This window comes from Oxyura jamaicensis, chromosome 1, assembly GCF_011077185.1.
Source record: "Oxyura jamaicensis isolate SHBP4307 breed ruddy duck chromosome 1, BPBGC_Ojam_1.0, whole genome shotgun sequence".
NCBI classification, from domain to species: domain Eukaryota; kingdom Metazoa; phylum Chordata; class Aves; order Anseriformes; family Anatidae; genus Oxyura; species Oxyura jamaicensis.
In genome coordinates this window covers 109,534,077-109,546,998 of record NC_048893.1, presented here as the reverse complement: position 1 = coordinate 109,546,998, position 12,922 = coordinate 109,534,077, and the positions used below count along the sequence as shown (strand labels likewise).

The following is a 12,922-nucleotide window of genomic DNA, read 5'->3' as shown; positions in this document are numbered from 1 at the left end:
TACCAGTGTGCTTATAGATAGGGGAAAGCACTGCAGCGGCATCGAGTCTGGCTGCCTGTCTCTTACAGAGGAGCCAAAAGAGTGGAAGGTCAAGGCTGAATTCCTTTATTTCATTCCTTGCTGATGCGGGGAGGGAGGGAAGAGGAGGACAAGCGAGCGGTGGAATGGAGTCTCCCTCTTGAACAAATAGCTGCAGCTCTCCGGGGTGACTCATACCTTGCAAGACAAAGAACAATGCATCCTTAATTTGCAGAACTCAGCTTTCCAACTTCTGTGTGTCACTGGCACCGAGAGACTTTGCAGTTTGCCCATAATGCCATCATGTTCTTCAAAGCAGCAGTGACGCGAGCCCAGAAGGAGTGTGCTTACTCAGTAGGAGAGATGGTTTATATTTCATTTGAGCAGCTTATGTACTAACCTGCTAGGACAGCACATATGCTGATTGTGAAATCGGAGTTTTCACAGTTCAGTATTTGGAGCTGTCTGCACTTCCTGATTCTGGCACCAAGTTAGCAATGAACCCTGAGTACTTTTTTTGGAGGCCCCCCCTCCCCACAATCACTTACCATTCCTAAATGCCACTTCGGTGCTTCTGTGTTGTGCGTATGCGGTTCTGCTACTCCAGGCAGTTCATTAAGGAAGTTTTAAACTCGAGGGAATATTCATTGCTCCTTCTGTCCCCAGAATACACACAGCAGAACAGGTGCTTTCTTCTGCTGCCTTTGGTAGCACTTCCAGGCATCCTGATATCACTGGAGCGCTTAATTTCTTGACGTGGACACAAAGAGAGTGAAGGAAATTCGAATAAAACGTTAAGATGCACTGATTTGTTTTTCTCTCTTCCCTGCCATCAATTTCTAAATAAAAGCTAGCAAAAATGTTCCTATAAGATTTCTGTTCTGTTGCTGCGTTCAGCACTGGACGACTGATGTGCTCAAAGGCTCAGTCTGGCAGATTGGCACCTTTTTCTTCCTCAAGACCCTTTCTAGTGCAGTATTGAAAAGAAATGAGCTAACTTTCTAATTAGGGCCACAGAGAAGACCAGTGGGGGGTAGGTTACACGTAGAAACTGAATACAAAGCGGAACAAAGAGCAAAAGTGGTGCTCTGCACCCCAGCACCTGGTCACACTGCTTTGTGACCATGGGTTTTCATGGTCTTCTTTACTTGATCCTTCTCAGGGGTTGGCACTGTATGTCCATGCCATGCCTAGGATTCTTTGGTAGTTCTTTGGAAGTTCATGGTAGCTAGAACCAACAGCATCAACAACTGGCTTGGGAAAGGTTTCTGCTTGAGGTTCATGTTTGTCTCCTTTAGTCTCTAGAGTCTGATTCCTCCATATGGGGAAATTCTCTCCTCCTCCTATCCCACGGGAGATTTTTTGGAAGCTCAAATGCCTCTAGATTTTCTCTAGCCTTTGTAATACCCCACAAAACCACAGTAATATTGAACTAAAATGAAAACAAACACAGGTAGGAGGTCTCTGCCAAAGATCTCTCTTCCAGAGAATAGCTGGGGATTTGGGTGGGTTCCCCTCCCCATAACTTCCACATTTCCAGGCACACAGCTTGTCTGTCACTGTTGTTCTCAACCAAAATAAGTTCTGTCACCTGTGAGCAACCCAAAAGGGGCTTTTCAAGGCCGCGGGGAGGAGTGAGTGCTCATCTCCTATAAATTTTCCATGGAAATTAGAAGGCTTTGAAAAACTTTGCCTGGGGGCAAATCAGAGCTCGCACCCACCTCGATGAAACCTCCTGGCTCCTGTGCTGGGAGGTGGCTCTGCGGTGCCACAGCGGTTCCCACAGCCGGGCACACGGAGGGAAACCACCCCGCAGGCTGGAGGCACTGCTGGTGGAATTTTACAGTTGGCTCGGTAATTTTCCAGCTCCTCGTGTTCCAGCGCCGAGCGGTACGAGAATACCAGCCCTGTGTGGTGGCTGCCACAGCCGCTGCCACTGCCGCTGCCAGTGATGGACTTGTCCTTGGGAAAGTCCCCCTTGCTTATGCTACTGACTAATTCTTCCAGCTGCCGGCAGATGACACCTTTTCACGGTGCTGTGTTGGGCTGAGGATTTGCTGGGTCCCGAGGGAGGGAGGGAAATCGAACCGTTTCGGGTGCACTGCTTTAGGAAAGGGCTCGGTCTGATTCACGCAGGAGCATGTGCTGCTCACACCTTCACCTGAAACTTCAGCGGCCAGGGGGGAACAAGAGAAAGCAATCAGGAAGAAGAGGCAGGGAGAGACAGGCAGGTGAAAGATGCTGGGATAGGGGGGAAGGAGGAAAGGACGAGCAGAAGGTTTTAGGCAGGCGGTGTCTTTCTCCTGAGCCTAGAGCTGCATGGAGTATTTCTGTGCTCGCAGTCCGTTTCCCCTGTTAAGCAACACGCCTCTCTGAGTGAGCAAGTCCAGTCAGGACCATTCCTGCCTTACACTCAAAGTCACACTATAAAAGCTGTTTCCCTTTGGAAAGATTAGCAAATCAGAGCGGGGAGGGGAGGCGGACGAATCCCAGGCTCAGAAAAGCTGTTCAAAGCAGCTAAGGATCCTGCTCTTCCCTTGTCTGCCTCCGAGTTGACACCAGGAAACTAATCCCAGCTTTCATTCACCCCGTCTCCTCTGCCAGTTGCTGCCTTTCTAGCGCTTGCCAGGACGGCGGGGGAATTGCAAAGCCCGGTGCTCTGCGACTTTCGGGGTTTGTTGCGTATGACTGACAGAAATTTTTGCAACTCGAGAAAAAAGCCTGGCAACAGCCGCGGCTGTTTCGCAACGCATCTTCATCTCGCCGTGCCGAGGACGGCGGGATCCTCACCGATGCAGCCAGCGGCTAATTAACCGCTCGCTCCTCGGGGCCGGCTTCTTCATCTCCCCTGGCCGGGGCTATGTCAAATCCCTGGCAGAAGGCACTCGGAGCCGGTAGCGATGCTTCCCGAGGCGGAGGGGAGCTCTCGGGGCAGCTGCCAGGGCAGCGAGGGGAAGGCGGCGAGGCGTACCTGCTGCCTCGCAGGCCGCTGCCGGCTCCCGACGCGCGCCTTCGCCTCCTGACTCACATCCTGCTGCTCCTCGCGGCGGCTTCCAGGAACACGCTGTATCGTACTGGGATTTGGCCCCGCGGCCCCGCTTGGCTCGGAGGCAGCGGTGTCTGACCTGCCGGGACACGCCGGGAGCCGTCTCCCTCGGCCCCGCGAGCAAACGCAGAGCGGAAGGTGTGCGGGACCCAGCCCGGCCCAGCCACAACACCGCCGGGCGGGTTGCCCTTTGCGCTCGCAGGTGCAGCGGGACCTGTTAGCAGATTTGAAGTGGAAACATTAGGTTTGTGATCGGGCTAAAAGGCATGAGTTTATGCTCGAAACACGCAGCCGCCTTCTCGACAGATGGCTGTGGCTCATTACATTCAGCACACAGCACAGGTGAGGGGATAGGAGCAAACACCGCGACCGCCATCCCACGCCACGCCGTGATCCCACTGCCCCGGCCCCATTCACACCCCGGGGCGCTGTCCCCCACCTCTGTCCCCATCCCACCCCGGGGTCCAGCCGGTGTCTCGCTGCCCCCTGCCGGTGCCTTCACCACCCCTGGAGCGATGCTTCCCCGCGCCCCGACGCCGGTTTCGTTCACCGACCGAGGGTTATGCAACGTTTTAGAGCTTAATTGCGGGTTTTATTTTTTTTTTCTCTTTTTTTTCTTTTTTCTTTTTTTTTTTTTTTTTCAAACGAGCCGAGCGCAACCTTCTCGTGGCAATAAAACATGACGAGGCTTGAAGGATGGTTCAGTGCTTTCTGCTTAATAGCTTGTTAGGCATGAGGCTAGAGGCCGAGAGCTAGTGACTAGGCAGCAAGGTGTGAATTATTGCACCATAATTCTCGCCCTGGAGTGGTTTATTGCAATTAATAACTGTTTTCATGTTTTTAAATACATTTTCTCACACCGTAAAAAGCAGAAATGGAAAGTACTTGCTAATGGGAGAAATACCGGGAGAACTGGGCACAGCTCACCGACTTCCTTGGGTTCGTGCTATTTTAAATGATTTTGGAGCCCTGCTTGGCTTTAACACCGTGTGGGCCCAAAGCCCTGTTATTTCCCTTTGTTGAGGTAGCTCTCCCTGCATATCTCGTCAAAGATATTCGGAGCTGGGAAGCAACTCCCGTTTATTTTCAGTGCATCTTCACCCAATTCACTTCAGCCACACAGATCCATACATTTGGTTCCCTGGGACTGGCTATTAACTTCGGAGAAGTGCATCTCTTTATTTTGAAAGCAGTAAACAGAAGAGAGCAATACATTCGGAAAGGGTTAGTTGTCTTGTGTGTGTGTGTGTGTGAGTAGCCTAATCCTGCAGCAAATCTGAATCTGTTCCAGTTTAATTTAGGGTAAGCTGCAAGCTGAAGAGAAGCAGATATCACAAAAAATACGATATTCTTTGAGACCCCTACTCCAGATCCTAGTGAAGCTGCTGGAAATGCAGACCTTCCCCTGACTGGGAGCCGAATCTGCCTCTCGACAGCGAAATGCTGCCGTAAAAATGCTACTACAGTGTTTATTTTCTCCACTTGTTATTAAACAACTGTGACGGTGATGCCTGGGGTCAGCCAGCATAACCTGCTTTCATGTGTGTATGTAACATAATATGCTATATTAACGTCCCTGAATAGATCGCAACTTAACCAACCCGATGTCAAAAAAAAAAAAAAAAAAAAGCTGATCTTTAGTATCTAATAGCAGATACAGGGACTGGGAATACAGGTAACAAGATGTAAAATTGATCGGTAGTTAGAACTTTCACTTAAGAAAGACTTAATGGGATTGTGAGATTAATAATGGGGGGTTCTCTGGCTGGCTGTCACTGTTTCAAATACCCCAGAGGTTGGTAATGATAGCAAATGGATGAGGTGGGTCAGATACCCTGGAAGGCTCTTTCCGGATGTTAGTAGACATGTATTTGGTCCATTATCCAGTTTCCAGTCGGGACACAGCATGAGGCTAATTCTAGTCGCACCAGAAGAGAAGAGATTGTATTTCATTTTAGTCCTGTTGGTGTTTAGTAAAGATGTGACAAGGTCTTGCTTCCCTTTCTGCTACCGCAGCTGCTGCTGCAGCATTTCCTGCGTCTCCTTGTTGGTGTGCTTATTGCACCGGGGGCTGTTTTATGGAGCGGGATGGAGTTTTATGGAGTTTATCCTGCAGACACTGGGCAAGATACGGGACGAGCCCGTAACCCCTGTCCTGAAGAGCCAGCGATGTGAGAAACAAGAGAGAAGTGGCAGACAGCTGCCCCAACAGGCAATGGAAGCCTGCGACAGGAGAAAGCAGACAGCATGTTCTCTTCTTTCAGTCTGAAAAACAAGGACGGGCGGCAGCGCTGCCTTCGCAGCCGTACAGGTCCCTCTGGAGGCAGGGACTTTTCCCCTCTTCCCTTTGGTGCTAGGAGCTGAGGACCTGAGAGCAAGTGATAAAACATTTCCAGTCAAAGGCGCTCAGCTGCAAAATAAACAAGAACAAATACTGGGGACGTGGCCAACTTTAGGATGTGCTCCACAAGTCTCCTCGTTCGAAAATAAAGCTTCCCTGCAACCACAAAACAAGGAGAACGGGAGCAACGTGGAGTTTCCTCCCTCCTGAAAAGGCAGAGAAGCAGAGAGGCTGTGGTCCCAGCTGAAACCTCCTTCTGCAGTGGCAGCGTTGGACAAAGCCCTTGAGAGAGCGGTGGCGGAGAGGAGCCTCTGGCTCCTGCGGCATCAGCCTTGGCGGGACACGCCAAGGACTCCCCGGGCTGGAAGACAAAACTATGGAGCCTCCAGCCCGAGCCTGGGGGCCTCCAGTGCACGTATCACATCCCCGGCACTCGGCTGAACTGCTGAACTGGGATCAGTGGAACTGGGTGCCGGAATAAGGCAGGCGTGATTTAATTAACCCATTTTGGAACCGAAGCACGCAGTGTCGTTGCATTACAAAGCTTACTCTGCTGAAGGTTTGTGGTATTTATCCTAATGCTTCCCCTGGAGACTGAATTCCCTTGTCTGTTTCCCCGTCGTCTTTCATAAACGCCGGCCATACGTTAACAGCGAGATGATGTTACCGTTCAGAACGCGGCCGGCTTTGTGCCTGCGTCTTTTTGTTTGTTGCTACTAAAGCCCGTTTACTCCAATTGGATGTTGCTTTTAAAACATGAGTCAACTGAATTTATTTTTAAGGAAGTCTGCCTAATAAATAAATAAATAAATAAATGTTTATAATATCTGATTTTGAATGTGTTAGTCAGCAGAAAAATCTTTAGGAGACTTAAGTTTATTCTGCAAATGCCTTCACTAGTTATTTTTGAAAGGCTCGGAGTTTTGTATAAATCTTCCTTTCTAAACAGATGAAACAAACAAAATGTAAAACTCATCTCCATAAAGCACAACAAAATAATAATTTCCAGATGGGCTTTCTGATGGAAGATCAAAGTCCTTCATCTCAGACTTGGGAAATTTCCCTTCCATGCTGGTATCAGTTTTATCTGAATGCAGTCCATCCAACATTTGCTTCTTTCAAAAAGGCAATTAGCTCGATGAAGCTGCAGGAGACTGCTCTTAGTGCTGAAGAAAATGGAAAAAGATTTTGCTAAAAAATGTTGTGGGTAGGAAAGGGGGGTGGATTCATTCTCACTTTGAGTTATACAAAAGCTAGACATTTCTACACACTCAAAAATGCCGGTTTCGTATGCAAATACTAAACAAGCAAAATAGAGCCGTTTCTACATTGGTGCGACTGGTTTGGACAAACTCCCTGCCATGCATCTTTGATTTCAAACGTCTTGGGGCTAGAAAATAATAGGCTAGTGTTTTTCCCTATTTAACTAAATGCTTTACACATCTATGCGGTTTGGGATTTTGCTTCCCAGCACCAGAAACTTCTCCTAAAAGCCTGTGCTTGCAGAGCTTCTGCGTTTTCAGCTTAGCACTTCCACAGTTTGTGCCAGGGTTTCTGTTCCCCAAGTTCAGCCACTGCTAGTAGATGCACCCCTCCCTTTGAATTATATTTCTGTATTTTATGCATAGTGCATGCGAAATAGATGTACAAAATACCTCTTTGCTTCATTAAGGCTGGGATTTTCAAAAGAAGGAGGAAGACAAAACCCCCGGTCCTAGCCATCCAACTCGGAATCTGCCTTCTGGAGGAGATTAGTCTCACTCCCCTTCTCTGTCTCTCCGTCTCTCCCACACAGACACATTTTCATCTTGTTTTTCTCTCTCTGCGTACACGCTTGCACAGAAGCACTCACAGTTCGGTATTTTTGTCTTCATGGTGCCATGCAAGACATACTTTTTTGGCAAAAAGGGCTGTGAACGCACAGCCTGAAATACTAATGCATCCCAGAAATGAGTAGTCTTTCACCTCGGAGAGCTTAATCTCAGCTTTCCCTGACCTATTTTCACTGCCTATCGACAATGGGAAAAAGCAAAAAGCTTCACGAGAAAAAAAAAATAAAAAAAATCAACCGCTCAAAACTCCCAGATGCAGAAATGGTGTTTTAGAAAGCAATTCATCTGTAGGGGGATTATGGAACTGAAATGTAATTACGTTGGCATTTAAGTTTCCACGTCCACCACGCCGTTTGGTTCGCATACTGGACTGCAAAGTGTTACCATGCAAAACAGCCTATAGGTCTCTTTCTCATTGCAGACACGAGGCAAGTACAGCCGTCTCCGCCGTGGTCCTACGACCAGTCCTACCAGTACCTGGGCTCCATCGCTACCCCCTCGGTGCACCCCGCCACGCCGATATCACCCGGCAGGGCCAGCGGCATGACGTCCCTCACCGCAGAGCTTTCCAGCCGCCTCTCCGGTAAGCGCCTGAAAGTCAGTGCCCACACACCAGGTCCTGCTGAAGCCCCTGGCTGATGCCCAAGCAAAACGGGTGCTGCATCCTCGTCTGCTGCCACAGCTTTTTCCCAGTGCCACTGAAGCTTGTGCCGGGCCCTCTGTAGCAAGCCTTCCCAAAAGGTTTGCTGGGATTTGTGCAAAGAGCAAGGGAGTGTGGTTTGGGGCCCAGCACGTCGTTGTTGAAAGAGAAATGAACAGGAGAAAGTAGCACTTTGAAGATGTCTGGAAGTATTAAAATCATTTAGATAGCCGGGGAGCTGTTGTATCTGCCAAGAAATGAATGCCACGGATACTTCAGTTCTGTTTCCTCCCCTCACTCTAAATTCAGACCAGAGTACAGCAGATTATGGGTGGACACGCTGCATGCAGGATAGTATTTTTTGACATTTTAAGTGTTGCGCTGTACTGTCTTGTTACATCTTTCTCAAATTGTACTGCCGAGCTTTACAAGCCAACATAAAAATATAGCGTGGAAGTGAATGCTACCCCCGTGGCTTGCACCATATTCAGCTGACCATATGCTGACTCTAACCCCACATATTGAACCAATATGTGTGTGTTCAATGGCAGGAATTTTCCAAAAATGAATGAGAGCCATATAATCCAAATTTGCACATGGCTTTTTCAAAAACATCTTATTTGGCCGCACATATTGCTCTCATTTGAATAATCAGGGCTTCTTCTAAGATCAGAGGGAATCACTTAAATGTGCTCCAGCCTGTCCTGTTGTTGTCATTACAGAACCTGCTTTGGAAGAGTCAAATGGATGATGCCCACCAAAAGTAAACTATTTGTTGGTGCTGGGTGCTAATTACAACAAAGAGATGCCCCAAAAAAGAAGGAACCCTTTCTTGGGGGAAAATAATAAAATTTCTTTTTTTGTTGTTGTTTTTTTTAAAAAAAAAAAATCCATAAGTATCCACATTTTCTATTGAAGCACTTTTTTTTTTTTTTTTTTTTATGAAAAGACTTCTTCTTAATTTTCCCCCAGTTCTTTCTGTACATGGAGGCTCATCTCTACAAATCTTGTTTTGTTTTTATAATGCTTCTGAAATATTACCTCTACATTAAATGCCATTCAGTATTTCCAGAAAAATATTTCAATGCTTTCTCCCCAACCCCATGAATGTCACACAGACGTGCTGCCTATTTAAATTCCGTATTGGCAAAACAGACAGCAAGTCTGAGGGATTTTAGGACCTACCATCTAAAGACATGGTGCCTCAAAAGAAAAAAGAAGGCAATGGGACATACCTGTAACACCTTGACATTAAGTTTTGTTATTCTGCTTTTTGCCAAACTGGGCAGAAGAAACCCTCATCTGACAAGTGATGTGTCTAGGCAGTTTCAAGAAGTTTGATTTCTTTCTCAGGAATGAGGTGTGGAAGCACCATTTAAAATCTGGCAGGTTATCAGGTGTCACCTTCAACCGTAGGTATCCTTAACCTCCTGCCATTCCAAACCATAGCATATCTTGCTGTGTTAAATCTAAATGTGCTCGAGTTTGCGGGAAGGAAGTGTCTTCAGGGGTCCCACTGATCTTCCAGAAAAAAAAAAAATACGGAAGGCAAATTCAGAAAGGAAGCATCCAGCATGCGTCAGAGCTTTTCTAAGAAATTTGTAGAAATTCATCAGCGTGTTGGCTGTGCGCTTGACGAGCTTTCAGAGCTTGGCGCTGGAGTGTGTCTGCTCTAGCTTTAAAACCAGTCAGCGCCAAGAGCTTTGTTTTCTCTCTGCTTCTTCTCATGAGTATTTCCTTCAGCGCATGGCTCCTGCCGACTCCACGCCTTGTCTGACAGGAGAAGTTGTCTTCTGGAAAGATTTTTTTCTTAATTATTATTGTTATTTTAATCACGGTTTGCTGCCAGCTCTAGGGATTGACACCTTCCATTAATCTGAGTCATGATGAAGATCCTTTCTAAAGAGGCTATTATCTGCTCTTCTTGTTTAATCCTTGCACACCAGGAAAGGAGATGGTGGGACTGGGCATCCTTTCACTGATGTCAGATAAAGCGGAGCAGAATTTGACTATCCTATAAAACCTCCGCCCAGCAGGATGAGAAAGATCTCTAGTACAAATGAAAGGGAAAAAGAAAAAAAAAAAAAAAAAAGTCCAACTCCCAAATGTATAATTCTGCTTTTAAAAGGCATTGCATTTTTATACCCTCATTAGAGCCAAGATTTTCAGAAGTTAGTAACAACTGTAGAAGTTATATGAAGACCCAGATTCAAAGACCTTAAATGAACCTGATTTTTCTTGACTTTGGTAGTGTCGAGAGTCAATGTGGAACTGTGTTCTTAAGTGCTAACAGCTGGGCTAAGCCTGTGTGTGTAGACCTTGCCTGTGTATGTTTGTGTACCCAAAGGACAATGTGTGCTCCAGGGAGCTTCCCGTTTGAGTCAGCAAATAAAACTGGGAGCAAGGACAGACTATGCAGAAGCTGGACAATTTGTATTTAGGTCCCATCAGTGTCCCTGGTGACTCATGTGATTCTGAGCAAGGAGCTTGAGATCTGCATCCCCATTCCCCACCCAGCCGCTGAGGATGAAGACACTGGAAGTGTAAACAATTGTATGTGCAGTAAGGTCTTTAAGAGCAAGCGCATACACATACAAAATGAGGTGAGAGCTGGGCACTCCTCTTTAATTGCTGCTTTACTGAAATTAATCCAAAACATCCAGATCTGCAAGCACTACAATGACCGTGTTAGAGATGAGGGGAGGGACAGCTCTGTTCTTTCCCCGGCAGCACCGCTTTGGCTAGCTGTAGATCAGGGTTCAGATGTTGATTATTGCCTTGAAAAGGTGAACTTCTGCTCCACCAGCTTAACAGCTCTCTGCCTTCCTTCCCTGCGATCCAGGTGCTTCTGATCTGACAGCATTCAGTGACCCCAGGGTGGGGATCGACCGCTCCTTCTCCGCGCTCCCTTCCATTTCCGATCCTCGGATGCACTACCCGGGAGCGTTCACCTACACACCGACGCCTGTCAGTTCAGGGATAGGAATCGGTATGTCTGCCATGTCCACGGCCACGAGATACCACACCTATCTCCCGCCTCCGTACCCCGGCTCCTCTCAGGCCCAAGGCAGCCCGTTCCAGACCAGCTCACCTTCGTACCACCTCTACTACGGAACCTCGGCCGGGTCCTATCAGTTCTCCATGATCTCAGGGGGAGACCGGTCCCCCCCGCGCATCCACCCTCCTTGCACCAATGCTTCCACGGGATCGACACTCCTCAACCCCAACCTTCCCAACCAAAGCGATGTGGTTGAGGCAGAAGGGAGCCACAGCAATTCCCCGACTAACATGGGCACCACAGCAAGGCTAGAGGAAGCGGTGTGGCGGCCATACTGAATGCATTTTAAGTAGTCATGGGCCAGGACTAACGTGCTTTCTATTTACCGATGCCCGTAGGTATCCCATAAACACCTGTCTTGCTTGTGGGCCCTGCCATGTTCACACATCACTTCCAGAAGCAAACTCTCCAGAAGTCAGCACTCCCAGGAGCGGGGGCGTGTGTTGGCCAGCCAGCTGTGGGGCTGGCGAAGCAGCGTCACGCCAACAAGGTACCCTCTCGGGGGGCTGAGCTTCTGGAAAGGAGGACGTTCAGGTTGGTGGCCTGTAGGTAGTGAGGGTGGGTAGGAAGATACCCAGTTTGTTTCCAGGCCTGTGGCTTTCAAACGTGCCTGGGCTTGAAGGTCTCCACAGCCCTAAAGAGTTTCAGTACACTTCTATTTTTAAGACTTAAGACCTAAAAGAATCTTAGTGAGTTTACTGCATCTTACGGACATATTAACTATAAGGAAGTATAGGAAGATTCCCAGAGGGAAACTGTGAACGCTTCTGTTTTAGCAATGCTGTGAATGAGAGGTTTTATATGTTGGACTTCATCCTTTCTTTTTTTTTTTTTTAACCACGTTGTATATTCCAAAGAATATGGATTTTTTTATTGCTGTTTTTTTTGTTTGTTTGTTTTATTTTGGGTTCTTTTGTTGTTTTTGTTTTTGTTTTGGATGCAACTCATCCTGCTTTGCATCTATTTTGTTTTATTTCTCTTGGCACCTTATAAATTGCAAAAAAAAAAAAAGATTTTACTTTTTTTTGTTGTTTTAATCATGCTTGCTTCTTTCTTGCTTTGTCAACTGAAAGAATCAGCCCTTTTTCAATAAGTTAATTTAACTTTTTTCTCTTGGACTTTTTTTTTAATACAACGGCTACAGCCTTGGGTCATTTTCAACTACTGTACTACTTTGATGAGTTCATTGATATTTATGCTTGATATTTAGACTTTTCTTATTTGTTGATACTATAATTATTTAAATATGCCTATATTAAAAAAAAAAATCAGCAACTGCCTTTTTTGGTAGCAGCCAAAGTCAAATTTATCACATTGAAAAAGGCTGGAATAACGATGGGTAAAGTGACCTCCTAATTATCTAGAAATATTGTTTACAATTCTCCCTTTCATTTGACTCAGCTAACTGGGCTCTGAGCCTCAGAGGTGTGTCGATGCTCTGTTCTCAGTGAAACAACTGATGCACAAGAAGCCCTGTGAAGGCACGGTGCCTCCCCACCCAGTGGAGTCCTCTCTCCCCACCCCTTCCTCACTTTTCCTCCGTCACCAGTGGTGACGCTGAGGATCAGTAATCAGGAGGTACATATATCATAAGGCAGACTCTATATTCCCTAATTAAATGCATCCTCATACGGTCCCATTCTGCTGCTGAGCTTCTCTGGGCTTCCTAAGAACTCCGGAAGAGGCCTCATACATAGTCTTTCAAATCAAAAGGCAACACACGGTTAGCATGGCAGGGCTGAAGTCCTGGCTCTGCTGGAATCAACGTGAGACTTGCTCCCGGATCGGTGGAGCCAAGATTTCTGTGCAGTACAAGAGCCATGTTCCAGCCTACTGGAAAATAGATCAAGTCGTGCATCGCAAAATAGCTCGGACCGAACAGGGTTGTCAAGCTCATCTGGAAAGCAGGCCAGGAAGAAGGGGCCTTAACGGTTCCTCCGCCACCAAATTCTGGGGGAAGAGGAAGGAGATTTAAAACTGGTGCACA

The 12,922-nt window shown here is 47.2% G+C and overlaps 1 protein-coding gene across 7 annotated transcripts in view; it reads left to right on the top strand.

Annotated features, from left to right (window-relative positions):
* RUNX1 (RUNX family transcription factor 1) overlaps positions 1 to 12,226 on the top strand; it is a 169,911-nt gene extending 157,685 nt beyond the window's left edge. For all 7 annotated transcript variants that reach the window (XM_035315727.1, XM_035315722.1, XM_035315723.1 and 4 more), the window contains 2 exons: positions 7,659 to 7,820; positions 10,720 to 12,226. In XM_035315727.1, the coding sequence (XP_035171618.1) occupies positions 7,659 to 7,820; positions 10,720 to 11,213 (656 nt within the window). In that variant the 3' untranslated portion in view covers positions 11,214 to 12,226. The remainder of the gene's footprint in view (positions 1 to 7,658; positions 7,821 to 10,719) is intronic.
* The last annotated feature ends 696 nt before the right edge of the window (positions 12,227 to 12,922 follow it).